We start from the raw sequence: 13308 nt of genomic DNA on the forward strand, positions 1-13308 counted from the left end.
TTCACATAATTTGTTCTGGCATCACTGGTAAGATCAAAAACTGACAAAACCGACAAAACCGGTATTTATCAAAACAAAATACAATAACAAACACATGCTTTCAGAATTAGCGTAAAACGTTTTGGAAATCTGTTATTTTTTAATCATTACTATTAAACATGAACGTGTATAACTTCACACAAATACTTAATTTTGTACATTGCGAAGGTAAGTATGTTTCAGTTTATGTCTAGAAATAAATTATCAATTACCAATTCAAATTGACAAAAACTACATTTTTATTTTTAATGTTTCTAAGAGAGCAAATTTAAAATGACTTAAAAATGATTTTTAGAAACAATAAACCCACAGTAATAGTCATTCTAATAAAACTATCAAATTCGATTTTCCACAGATGTATCGGTGCTTTCAGACTTACAAAGTTTGATCAAAGATTGCAATTGGGCCGAATATTTCAAAGCGCCAATCATTCAATCGATTATATTAGGCAATGTAGCGTCAGTGGATCGATCTGAGTTACTTTCAACGGCCATTGCTGCACTGCTCGCTTTTGTTCAGAACAATTTCTTGGGTCCTCAGATTTCCTATACGGATGTAATAAATTTTCCCAAGGACGTCACTATTGCCGAACAAATCACTTTGGATGGTGAAGAGTTGAATGTTAACACTCATTCTCCTGAATTACTGTACATTTGTAAATGTATATTCGAAAAATTGATTGACGAAGCTGAAGAGAATGCAAGTTTTATTGAAAGATTTTGGTATCTGCGTTATTTGGTGATTTATCAACGATGCTTAGAACATTTGACACATAGTTTATACTACAGATTTGACCGGAATGTAGACCAAATAGCTAAAGAATTTGATAATGTAGATGACCGAAACTTAAAATTCCAAGCATACAATGAGATTGTTCAAGGCTTTGTGTTATTCAGAAGAATCACAAAATCAGAACGATGGATAGCTTTGTTACAGGATTTAACTGGTATTGAATTGAATGTTGAAGGTGCTCTCGGTGTACGAACAAAATATCAGCAAAATGCATTGCCGCAACTAACGTTGAGAGCAAAAGGTTTAGAAACGCTTTCTTTGCCATCATCATTCGAAACGCATGGTCGTGTTTCGTTGCCGACGATCCTGAAACTAGATGACGATGTGCGACTGGATAAGATCAAGTTCACAGACGAACAAGAAAATTCGGATGCACAACTGCCTAGTATAGTGCAACAAATGGTACTAACAAAGATGTAAGCTTTAATTTCATAAGTGTTTTTTTACAAAATTATTATGTATATTTTTTACAGTGTTTTTCTAAAATATTCACAACCCAAAGACAAACTAGCGGATGAGGAACTTGAGCCGTATATAAAGTCTTTACTGTATCAACATCACGGTCCATGGGCCACCCGAGTAGCCAGTTTATTTCTTAACATATGTCAGGAAGCAAACCATAAACGAACGGTCGATCGCTCGTTGAAGCAATGCGAAGAACTGATACATCTACTAGATTCAAATGCAGTACCGATGTCTCATCGATTGTCTTACGTTTTCTCTGCTACGCTAATTCCTCGATGGACTATCAAATCCAAACTGGGAGATCTTATGATCAGTCTTGGGATGATCAAAAGTGCTCTCGATCTGTACCTTCAATTACAACAGTGGGAAGAGGTTATCGCTTGTTACAATCATTTAGAACTGAAACACAAAGCAGCAGAAATCATTCAACAAGAAATCAGTAAAAAACCTACGGTGACTCTGTACTGTCTACTTGGTGATGCCACCGATGATATTCAATATTATCAGAAGGCATGGGAGCTGTCAAAGGAAACTAGTGCCAGAGCACAGCGTCACTGGGGTAATTTTTATTTCGCTAAAAGACAATACCAGGAATCGATTTTACATTTGCAAAAATCTATCGAAATCAATTGCCTTCAGGAGAACACGCTACTGCGACTGGGATATGCTGCTCTGCAACTTGAACAATGGGAAGAAGCTGCCAAAGCTTATCGGCTGTACACATCTCTAGAACCGTATGGGTTTGAATCATGGAACAATTTAGCAAAAGCCTACATCAAACTAGGTGATAAAAAACGAGCACACAAAATTCTCCAAGAAGCATTGAAATGTAATTTCAACAATTGGAAAGTGTGGGACAACTATTTAGTCGTAAGCATTGATACAAAAAATTATGAAGATGCTCTAAATGCATACGAAAGGCTTGTTGAACTAAGTGATAAATTTCATGATCCAGAAGTGCTGGAGATTCTAGTTAAAGTTATTTCGGAAGGAGCTCCCGATGCCAATGGAGTCTCATCAAGTCGCCTAACAAAGAAAATGGTTAAATTACTAGGTCATGCATGCGCAAAAAATTCCAACAATGGCTATTTGTATGAACTATCCTCTCTGTTAGAGAAAGATGATTACTTGAAGAAGGCACAAAAACTTCAAAACGCCTACCGGGGATTTACCTTATCCAACAGTCAATGGTCGAAGGCTCCCGACAGTTGTGAAAAAATAGTAAAATTGTGTATTCAATTGTGCGAAAGTAGCTTACGAGCGTTCCTAGACGGAAAGGAAGACGCTGGGAAACTCCCGTCTCTTAAATCTCAGTTATCTTCTGCTAGACTAACTGGACAGGGATGCTGGAAAGCGGCGAACACCGAAAACTGGGAACAAAACGCTGGTCTGATAGATTCCCTGAAAGAAATTGTACAAAAATTGACCGATGAGTTAACGAATGTTATGAATCAGTAAATGGTGAATAAAATTGAAATTTTACTAAAAGGTCAGGTACCAGAACTTGAAATTGTCACGCATTCTCAATGAAAGAATCCCATCCTACAGCCTCATATCCGTTCTTTTACCGTCTCATTCGAAGAGAGACGAAGCATTTTTGTCTCTCATTGCGAAAAAAGAGAGTATCAATTCAAACGTCACTTGTTTCCGTACGACAAGACAAAACCAAAACAACGTCTGCTTGTAGAATCAGTCAATTTTCACTTCTCATTCTTTCATCGATATAATAAAAATCTGACATTTGTCTATAAAGAGCATTGATACAAAAAATATCCGTTCTTTTATCGTCTCATTCGAAGAGAGACGAAGCATTTTTGTCTCTCATTGCGAAAAAAGAGAGTATCAATGCAAACGTCACTTGTTCCCGTACGACAAGACAAAACCAAAACAACGTCTGCTTGTAGAATCAGTCAATTTTCACTTCTCATTCTTTCATCGATATAATAAAAATCTGACATTTGTCTATAAGGAGCGCTTAAAATATGATAAATCGAAGTTATTACTCCACAGAACCACCTTGGAGACCATAACTACTATAGATACGAGCAACAACAGGTAGAAATCATTGTGGGTCGTTTTCTGTCATTATCGATTTTCGAAGCTTCGGTTTAATATCGACACTGCGCAGTATAATACGATTTGCAACCGAAAATTACTGAAAGACTAAATGAAAGAAAGACCAGAATATTCATACTACTGTTCAGCTTATACCGTTGACTGACCATGGATCTCGTTCTCATAATTTTTAAGCGGAGCTGAAAGTGACATTTATTTCTCGTCATTTTCGTCTATTTTGAGTCATTGAAAATGGCATTCATTGACTCTGTCAGATGCACTTAGACGTAAAGAAAATGGACGTAATCCAATTGAACACAGCTAATAGTTCGGTGTATATACATTCTTTTGATACAATTATACACAAAATCCAAAAATAAATCGCTCTCCAATGGCCTCTGTTTTGGGACAAAATGGGACAATTTTGTAACACATTTACTGGAACAAAAACTGAATAAATCGGAGTATAATATTGTAAAAATGAAAATTTAGGATTGCCTGAGCATCCGCTCCGGTTATGGCTAAATTTTCGTTTCACAATGTCATCCAAGATGCCATCTTCTAATTATTGTCGCAAATACAATCGATTATTTTGTACTTCTTGCTTCTGGTTGGCAATACCTCACTTAGGATGAAGCCGACTTTTTAACTCGAGGTTTCTCACAAAATACTCGAATTTTCATCGCACCAACACATTGAGAGTTACACTGGATGTGATAATTTTTTGTGGGTTTACTTCGAAAACCCCTAATAAATTATACAACAGAATTCTGCAGTGTTTTTGAAACCTATTGAAATTTTTCTTCGATTACACGATTAATTGTTCGAAACAACAAAACGGTTAGCTTCGCTGTAAGTTTTTTTTTATTTGTAAGCAATTTGAAGCTGCGGATAAAACACTTAAAACAGGATGGCACTCTCGCTGACAGAAGATGACAATACTAATATAGGATTTCTTCTGAACAATCCGATACCACAGTTCTTGTATTTCCCCAAAGCAAAAGCAAAACATTGCTGTTACACATTCCTGTTGTAGAATTTGACCTTCTGTTTCAACAGACTGTGCACACGATTCTTTTTTAACAGAATCGTTGTATGGCTAGTGTTGCGATTCAACGATCCTTCCAGATCAGGACTCGAACGTACGACTACTGGCCTATAACACCAGTACCATATGCATTGAATAGCCAATCCGGAACGATTTCCCCAGAGACAAATATTATATATCCATCGTCTGAATTAGAAACGTTGTAGAATTTGAAGAAACATTTTTTTCAATTACCCTGAATAAAGTACAAAAGAGCCCTAAATCTGGTTTGTATACCCGGTATTGTACACGTAGAAAAGACAATGTTCATTCAAAGAAATAACATATGGTTAACAACTATGGTTCTGATTGTTCAACGGCATATGCAGATTTATTGTTAAGATGATAATTTTTTGTCAGTTCAATGCTATAAATTTGTTGGAAGCAAATACAAATATTTATTTATTTGTATTTGGTTCTAACTTCTTAGCTTTAGAGTCATAGATAGTATTTCACAATTATTTACCTATTTTTTAAATTTATATCTGTCGGTGAGAGAGTTTGGAAATTGCATTTTAAATGTCATCATGATCGGTCGTGTCGCGTACACAACCCAGTAATTTTTGTTTGTTTTCAAATAATCGACAGTTTAATTATCTAAACCTTAGAGTCTTTACGACTTTTTCTATCTGAAGAAGTGTTTTCACATACTATACAGTACCCAAGCAACCAGAAGTTCCACAATTGCTTAAAAAGTCCACTTCCTTGCTGCTTAAGAGTACACGCGGAACTTTTGAGAACTTGAAAGTACAGATCAAGTTCCGCGTGAACTTTCTAGCTGCTTAAGAAAACACGTGGCAATTTTTGACAGTTCGAAGTACAGAACAAGTTCCGCGTGAACTTTCTCGCTGCTTAAGAGTGCACGTGGTACTTTTAGCAACTTGAAAGTACTGACATTTCCCAATTCAAAAAAAGATTTGCCAATTTTTAAGTGAATCTATTAATTATAATAAAGAACTTCTGTAAGCATTACTGACTTCTTCGGTGAGATTCATATCTGTCAAATTGATTAATTTTCGGAAGGGATTAAGTAAAAATTTAGTCTTGCGTTGAGAAAATTGTACGCGAAACGCTCAATTTCTTGTAATTCCTATCATTTCCTGATGGTAAGCAAGTTTTTCATTATTCATATTATTAATTTCTATTTTAAACTTGATGTTTTAGCTTTTATCAAATGGCAGGTGATCACGCACTTCATACTACCATCAACGATGATAAATGATATGTGTCGTAGTTATATTATATGTGCTCCCTTAAATTCGCGGGTTTCAGAGAAGTTTACCGATGACGGTTTATTTGTAAGCCGAACGTCGGTAATAAATGATGAACAAGTCAGTAAAATTATGACAAGAAGTTGTTCAGTGAAACTCAACCTAAAATTCAGCAAATGAAACTTTTACTGAACTGATAGCCGAAGCTTCAGCTGTTTAAAAGTCAGTAAAAATTTTACCGACATCCGTAAAAATTAGTTTTTACTGCATATCTTCAATAATAGTAGAGTTTGACTGAATTTTCTCAACGCATAGTGAAATTGATTTTTTCCTAAATGAATACATTTTGAGAATGTGTTTGAACACTCAAAATATATTCTCATTTCAATAATAATAACGCCCTTTTGGAATGAAATGAATCGTTTCGACAGAATGAGAGAACCAAAACTTTGGTTGCGCTTAAAAACAATAGGAGCTTTCAGGTTGTTACCCGGTTGGTTAATACGTGCATTATTAGGGTTAGTCCGCCCCTCTCTTTATTTGATGGTTCTGATTAAGACTGGAGCCTTTCAACAGATGCCACGGAACTAAGAAAGCCGACAAACTAGCCGTGTACACACTTAAAACCGTTTCTCGAGCTCGGTATAATGAAATTCCGAATTAGATCGGCAACACAACATTTTACTGATCATTCAGTAATCCACAGGCTCTTTCCGAAAATCGTTAAAGTAATATGCTGATATCTCGGTAAAGCGCGTTTTTTTGCCGAAGTTTGGCATTATATTATACTGAACTTGTCAGTAAACAACAAATATACCGAGATCAGCAAAACCGTTTTCCGAGATTTCGAACAGTGAGTTAGCTTTCACTGAAACTCGGTGAGATACTTATCATCTAATGTATCTTTTTGATTTTGCAAAGCATCACGTCGCCATTGCTCGTGGAACTGGAAAACATGTAAATTGGATGAAGGGAAAAGATTTGTATATTTTATGAAAAGATAAGTGAAATCAAAAACTATCTACTTTGCATATATGTTTATAAATATCCGCTTATTTCCAGGTAGAGGCGTTAAGGAGTACTAGAAACAATTATCTTTAACCGTGATGTTTTCTTTTCGTTTGCGCTTTTTTGTTTGCTGAATTGAAATAAACATCAATTGCTGATCGCCAACATTAGCGTTTGTGATATTAATTTCATACAATAGCAAAGAAAGAATTTTGGATTGCCGTGATTCTCAGTAATTATACATTTTGCCGATACGATTACCGAGCACACAGATTCAGCAAAAAAATTAAAGTGTGTAAGTTGGAATTAACAATGTTAATCGTTGACAATAATGCAGCAGTCCGTACAATGTGTTTCCGAGGCATATAAATGTTTTACTTTTAATTGTAAACCAAAAAACTCGAAATATACCAGCTTTAGGAAGCAGAAATTAATAATATCATTTTTTTGGCCTTAAATTTGAATTCTACAGAAACTCTGAGGCTGTTGGGTTGAATGCCAGTTTAACTTTGAAGGATGTCGGTCTTATACCAGGTGGTTGGCGGTTTTACTCACATTGGTTGAAGCAAGTTTTACAGATAAAAATATTTTGTGAATTTACATTTATTTTAATGCACATATTTGGAGCAGGAAATTGTAATTCCAGATCTCTAATATAAAAAAAAATCCAAATGCTTAGAGTGACGGGCTTACCCCCACTTCCCCCACACATAGAACAGACATCCAAGCTAGTAGAAATTTTTTCAAAAAAACTGAAGCATACAAGTGAAAATCCGTTAAAAATCACCTTTGCGTACGACTTTGCACGCGTTTTTTACCATTGTATGGAAGCTCGAACGCAAAAGCCCACAAGCAATTGCTGGGCTGCTCGAAGTGCCTCTACAGGAGAATTGCTACTTGGTTATTGCTTTTTAAAACAACCGTTAAATTTCTTACACACACCGAAATCTCTACTTGGATGTCTGTTCTCTGTGTTGAAAGTACATACGACACAACTAAACTAACATCTGAGAAGCTTCTGTAACACAGTTTTTAGGAAAGTTCGCTTGGTATCTTGTTCTGTACATTCAAGTAACCGGAAGTTCCAAGCGTCTATGTAAGCTGCGAAAAAGTTTTTTTTATTTGTCAGGAACTGCATTTTATTTTGCATAATCTTAATTTGCTTAATCGAAGTTTTCCGCATCCGACACACCAAATGCTGGATTCTCGGTGAATCGCTTGATTGTACATTATTCCTTAGAAAATCATGCAATAAAATTGTTTCTGTGCATGTCACCTGAAGAATTACTGTACGTTCCACAATTTTCACATCATCTTTTTATGCTGGAATCTTTTCCAGAGTTATTTACTTTCCTGAAAAGAGCGAAAAGATTACACAAATTGGGTCACATAATAATTGATATATAAATGTATATTTTCTGTTACAATATCGAATTATTCAAATGAAAAATAGATTTCGAACGATCAGTAAGAAGCAACTCGAGAATCGACTTTACAATCTCCCGTCGATGAATTATTAACTAGGGTAACCATTAGTTAGAATGAGATCTGCTGTATCTGTTCGATAGATTGACTTTAAGCAGACCCTGTCAGCTTGGAGCGAAATCAATCTTCAGTTCAACAACGCCATCGCACGGTATCACATTCAACATATCATGTCAATTGTATGGGTGCGCAGCCCTGCTATTTTGGCGCGCATGAATTTGACATTTCTCTCCCCTTCTTCTATGTATGAGATTCGATGCAAACTCACCTGATGGCGACATGCTAGCAAAAAAGGATGTTGCCAATGATTTGTTCGGGAAATGTGAGAGCTGGATATCTTGTTAATATGATGTCTTTGCTTTAAGGGTAAGATAGAAATAGACGTATTCGAGTTTTAGGTTCGTTATAACAGCGGTATTGAACATATTTTGATCTATTTTTTCTGTGGTATTACTTCTCAGAGCCGAAGCAAAGATATTGTATCCGATTTAATCACAATTTCGTTGATTGAAAGTCGATTAATCGGCAAACTAACATTGTGATACTTCCAGTGAAATACTTACACCAAAATAACTCAAGTATTAGCAATTAACGACACTGTATATAAAGTATTGGTAGACTCAATATCAACAATTTTTTGGTTAATATACATCAATTTTCATGCACACAAAACTAAGCGTTTTTTTTAAATATGCAGTCTTGTTCATTGAAAAATCAATGCATTCCAATTTAATTTCATATCGACTATGGTTTTAGATCAAATTTTCGATTCAACTGATGTCTTTTTCATAGTATTAATGATACATTTAATTTTTAGTTTTTTCTACTTAAGTGTAAAGAACTTTAGAACTTTAAAGTTAATAAACAAGTTCAAAAACTAAACGACATTAAACATCTTTCATCTTATTGTTAGAAGTATTTATAACGTTTATATACTTAGGGTCGAGAACGATTAGAGTTACATTCAAACAGTAACCTCAATGTTGGCCGACTGCCCGATGCTTCAAAACACGGAAAGTCATTCGATGAAAAATACAAAATTTGAATCGTGTTTGTCCAAGAAACACAAGACAGATGACAGTTATTTAAATATTTCAATACGAATCAGACCACAATTTCGACATAATTGTAATGAAAACTAAACGATAAATGTTCTCTTTACACAATCACAAAAATAGTCTGATATGGCAGAACGTTAGTAGAACATTCAAGAATCAGGATTAGAAAAGAAGCAAACGATGAACATAATTATATTTCTCTCAGATAGCCTATACACCTAAAAAATTCTTAATACAAAAAGTTCTAGCCTTTCACCAATACATTCAAATGATGGTTCATTTGTCAATGCGTTGGTTAAGAATACATTTGAGTATGACCATTTACGTCACTGAACTGAGATGTCACAGGTTCTCACAGTTCATTCAAACACGGTTTCTTTTAGTATTTTCTCCGTACAATCCGTTTATTTCTTGATGCGAAGTTAGTTTTTTCGGCATTTGTCATGAAGTTGCTGCTACGACCGCAAAACACATGCGCCGATTGTGCAAAGTGAATATAAACCATGTGGGAATGGGAGAGACGCTGAAATGACGATTCATCTTCCTGGCATCTACAGAAAAAGAGAGCTCCCGACCGGTCGGAGCGTCCAGTTTCATTCGGTCATCGGAAGAGTTCAGACTTATCCTCTAGTTTCCAGGACGATCCGTTTGTGCGCTTTATTGAACCAATTTGCTTTTGTGCAAGTGTTTTTATAGTGACACTGATCCACAGGGAGACAAAGTGAAAATCTGTACCGTTTAACGCTAGTTCACTCTGTGAGGAAAAAGGGAAAAGTTATATTTGGAATAGATCCCCGCCAGTAGCGGTGCGGTGTGCTCGTTGAACGGTTGTTTCCAAAGTTGTTCGATTCCGAAGTTAAGTTAACAGGCACCAGTTGTGAAACTTTCTTGCAGAAGCATTTTTTTGCATTCTAATTAGGTTGTTCGAGAACCATCCTTGAACATCATACCGGTGTGAGGAAGAAAAGAAAGAGTGCAAACTATCCGGTGATTGTTCAGTTTTCGTTTTGCGAAATAAATTAGTTTTCAAGTTGTTTCTGTTATTTAATAAAGACTATTATTTTCGAGACAGTAAAGTAACGATTGATTCTACAAACGATTTACATATTTTACTGTGAAAGTTCTTATTGTGCACATAAAACATAATCCACGGAAAGGTTATAAACCAGACAAAAGGCAAGGATAACCACCATTATTTTCATTTTCTTACAAAAGTAAGTGATAAATCAGACTAGTTTTCATGAGAAAAGAAATGGAAAGGACACAATTAAACGAGCTACTGAGTGTTGAGAGATCGAGTGAATTGCATCTCATGAAACAGACCTTTTGGTTACATAAGTCGTGCGTTGGGATGAGAAGGTCAATGAAGCGTAGTAGCTACGATGTTAGTGATTCTAACCTGATTCGATGCGACAAACGATAATTTGGATCACTTATTTTTGTCGTGTAGATTGCAATAGAGGAAACGAATTTCTCATTCTTATGTTATGTTTTATTGCATTTTTAGGAATAGAAAATATGATAGCAGAGAAAAAAAACCAAAAATTTACTTGTATCTGTCAAAATCGATTTTGTTTTCAGTGATTTGTAGTGTAAATAGATAAAATCCATTACCAAATTCAGTTTGAAAAAAAAACGGTGGTCAGTTACTAGTCGCTTAAAAAATTACCACACCTTCTTGGTTATCATCATAATCATCTAGGCTATAATGTTGTACACCGTAAAAAAATATCAGTGCATCCCACGTCGTCTATTATATAATCTTCCGTTAGTGTCCACATGCGTTCGAAAATAGTGTGTATTTTCAACGTTAGGAAACTGTTTCGTATTGCACACATAATATTTTAAAAATATAGCTTCAGTTTTCACCGTTCTCGGTTGATTCGATCGCTTCAACGTGTGATTTGTGTCACTGACCACCCAGGACGGGTGTCTGATTTTGCTAGTGACACGCGAGATAATTTGTTTTCCCTTCCATTGCGTACACGCCGTCACTCTCACTCCCAGCTGTCGGCTCAAATATAGATAGAAAACAAAACTACGCTTCCTGATAGTGTCCTGTCCAACGACAACAGTCCCAGTGTTTGGGTTCGTCTTAGTACTGGTAACCAACCGATCGATACTTACGTTGTTTGTGTGTGCAAAAATCACGTGGGTGAAAGGTGGTGTAAGGGCATGACCGGGAGCTGCGATCTGGCAAGGGGAATTAGAACATGGAGAATGTATACATTGTTCAGCTATTTTACTCACTTCAGCGAGGATTCGGTTTTATGTTAATATTTTCGGTTGCGAAAGTAGTGAATCACGGAGAAAGCAATATCGGTTTAACACGATTTTACTTAGCATAGCGTTTGACAAAGCAAGATGCTTGTTTGGAAAAATAATAAAATCCTGTAGGAAAACAGTAATTTTCGTCACGTGATGCTCATTCGATGTGATATGTATGACGTACCGAAGGAAAAAGCTGTATAACGATTGGAAAAATTATCTCCAGATATAGTTTACTAAGGATCAATCATTTTTTTCACGAGTGTGACGTTGTTACAAAATAACGTTCGATTTAAGAATAAAAATAGTTTTATTTGCTTATGTCAGTTGCGTTAGTGGCGAACAGTACTTGTTTTAATAAATACTTGCAAACGAGACTAGCGCTGCTAGTGGTCGGAAAAGTAACATCAAAGATATTGGTCGCAATGCGAAACTGATACCACAGGACTCAAAAAAGTTGGGAATGACCACCTTATTTGCATATTGGTTAAAATAAAGAAAAAAGAAAACTCGCATGAGTGGTGGTTCCTGAAGCCAACGCTTATTGTTGTGATCGCGTTGTTGTCAACAATATGTTAAGCTACGTTCATACCATTTTGATGCGCACAGTACACACTTAAACCGAGTTGTCAAGCTCGGCAAGTAAAATGCTGAGATAGATCGGCAACAGACAATTTTGCTAATTACTCAGTAATCAATATTATGTTATCCGAGATTCGTTTAGATTTACTGATTTTTCAGCAAAGTGCTTGTTTTCATCGAGATTTGGCAAAATGTTGTACTGATCTCAAAGGTGACTAACAATTATCCTGAAATCAGTAAATGCGTTTACTGAAATTTCTAAATATGTGTTAGCTTTTACCGAAATTCGGTTAAACAACTGTCATCCTGTAAGTATAATAGCTACAAATTATTGTTGATTATTTATAGAAAGGAAATTTCGAATTCTACTTTCACTGTCGGGAAGTCATTATAAGATATGTTGAAGAATTTCAGCATGTCAACCAACATCTTCGACAATCGGCCTATAGTCCGAAGTACATATTTTACAATTGTACGTCCTCGGAACATGAGAATTCTAGTGTATATCTTTATCCCCAATTGAATGTTTTGCAATAAAAATAAACAAATTATTTATTTCCTTTAATTGCTGAAGGCTCAGTAATTCATATATTTCACTACTTTGATTTTGCCGAACAGTCAGTCAACTTTTTGCAGACAATTATGGTGATAACTGATATTTGTCAAATTTGAGATTACCGAGGCTTTTATCTTTTGTCGAGATGATTACCGGGTACTCGGCGGTGCAAATCTCGGTAATTATATCGCCGAGATTCAGCGAAAAAAAAAATAAGTGTCTGATTTGTCTGATATTGAAAATCATAAATTTCTAAATCCACAACCGAGAATTCATACGTCAAAGAATTTTTAAATTATTTTACAGTGTTTTTTTTTTATTCAATATTATAATATAATTTTAAGGCACACTGCTTAAGCTCTAAGATGCCAAGGGTATTTACTAATCTTAATTACGACTAACTTAAAACTAGAATAGTATCATTATGTAATGTAGCGGTAGCGGATTCTCGAGAAGCGATCGGTAGTGGCCGATGAATTGAATATTGCATGAGGGTCTTCCATATGCCGTTGGCGAAGATCCATGTTGGCCGCATCATTCGGTCCGTGTGGGTCTGCGGGAAACACCCCCAGGCTACGAAGGCCCGGCGGGTGGCCCGCGTGCTGGTTTTCGACTGGGGCGGCCTTCCGTGGACGATGATGGTGATGTTACGGAAGAGAATGAAAAAAAAAGTAAATATTGTGGAAACGGGGTAAAAAGGGG

General features: G+C 35.9%; 2 protein-coding genes and 1 long non-coding RNA gene across 4 annotated transcripts in view; 2 read left to right on the forward strand and 1 right to left on the reverse strand.

Moving 5' to 3' along the window:
- The first annotated feature begins 77 nt into the window (after positions 1–77).
- Positions 78–2799, forward strand: LOC131438294 (tetratricopeptide repeat protein 27). The gene is made up of 3 exons (XM_058608195.1): positions 78–207; positions 395–1247; positions 1305–2799. The coding sequence occupies exons 1-3, from the start codon at positions 159–161 to the stop codon at positions 2752–2754; spliced, it is 2352 nt and encodes a 783-aa protein (XP_058464178.1). The 5' UTR covers positions 78–158; the 3' UTR covers positions 2755–2799.
- LOC131438295 (uncharacterized) lies at positions 1516–3000 on the reverse strand. 2 transcript variants are annotated; one of them, XR_009230900.1, is made up of 3 exons: positions 2795–3000; positions 2469–2697; positions 1516–1644 (listed from the first exon to the last, which is right to left on the reverse strand). It is a non-coding gene; the product is annotated as an uncharacterized LOC131438295 (long non-coding RNA). The 2 variants fall into 2 exon arrangements; XR_009230901.1 differs by having other exon boundaries at positions 1551–1644; positions 2458–2697.
- A 6780-nt stretch (positions 3001–9780) lies between these two features.
- LOC131439095 (uncharacterized) overlaps positions 9781–13308 on the forward strand; it is a 64468-nt gene continuing 60940 nt past the window's right edge. Inside the window, exon 1 of the mRNA XM_058609707.1 lies at positions 9781–10414. The gene's annotated coding sequence lies outside the window, so the exon portion shown is untranslated. The remainder of the gene's footprint in view (positions 10415–13308) is intronic.

Source organism: Malaya genurostris, chromosome 3 (assembly GCF_030247185.1).
Source record: "Malaya genurostris strain Urasoe2022 chromosome 3, Malgen_1.1, whole genome shotgun sequence".
Classification (NCBI taxonomy): Eukaryota; Metazoa; Arthropoda; class Insecta; order Diptera; family Culicidae; genus Malaya; species Malaya genurostris.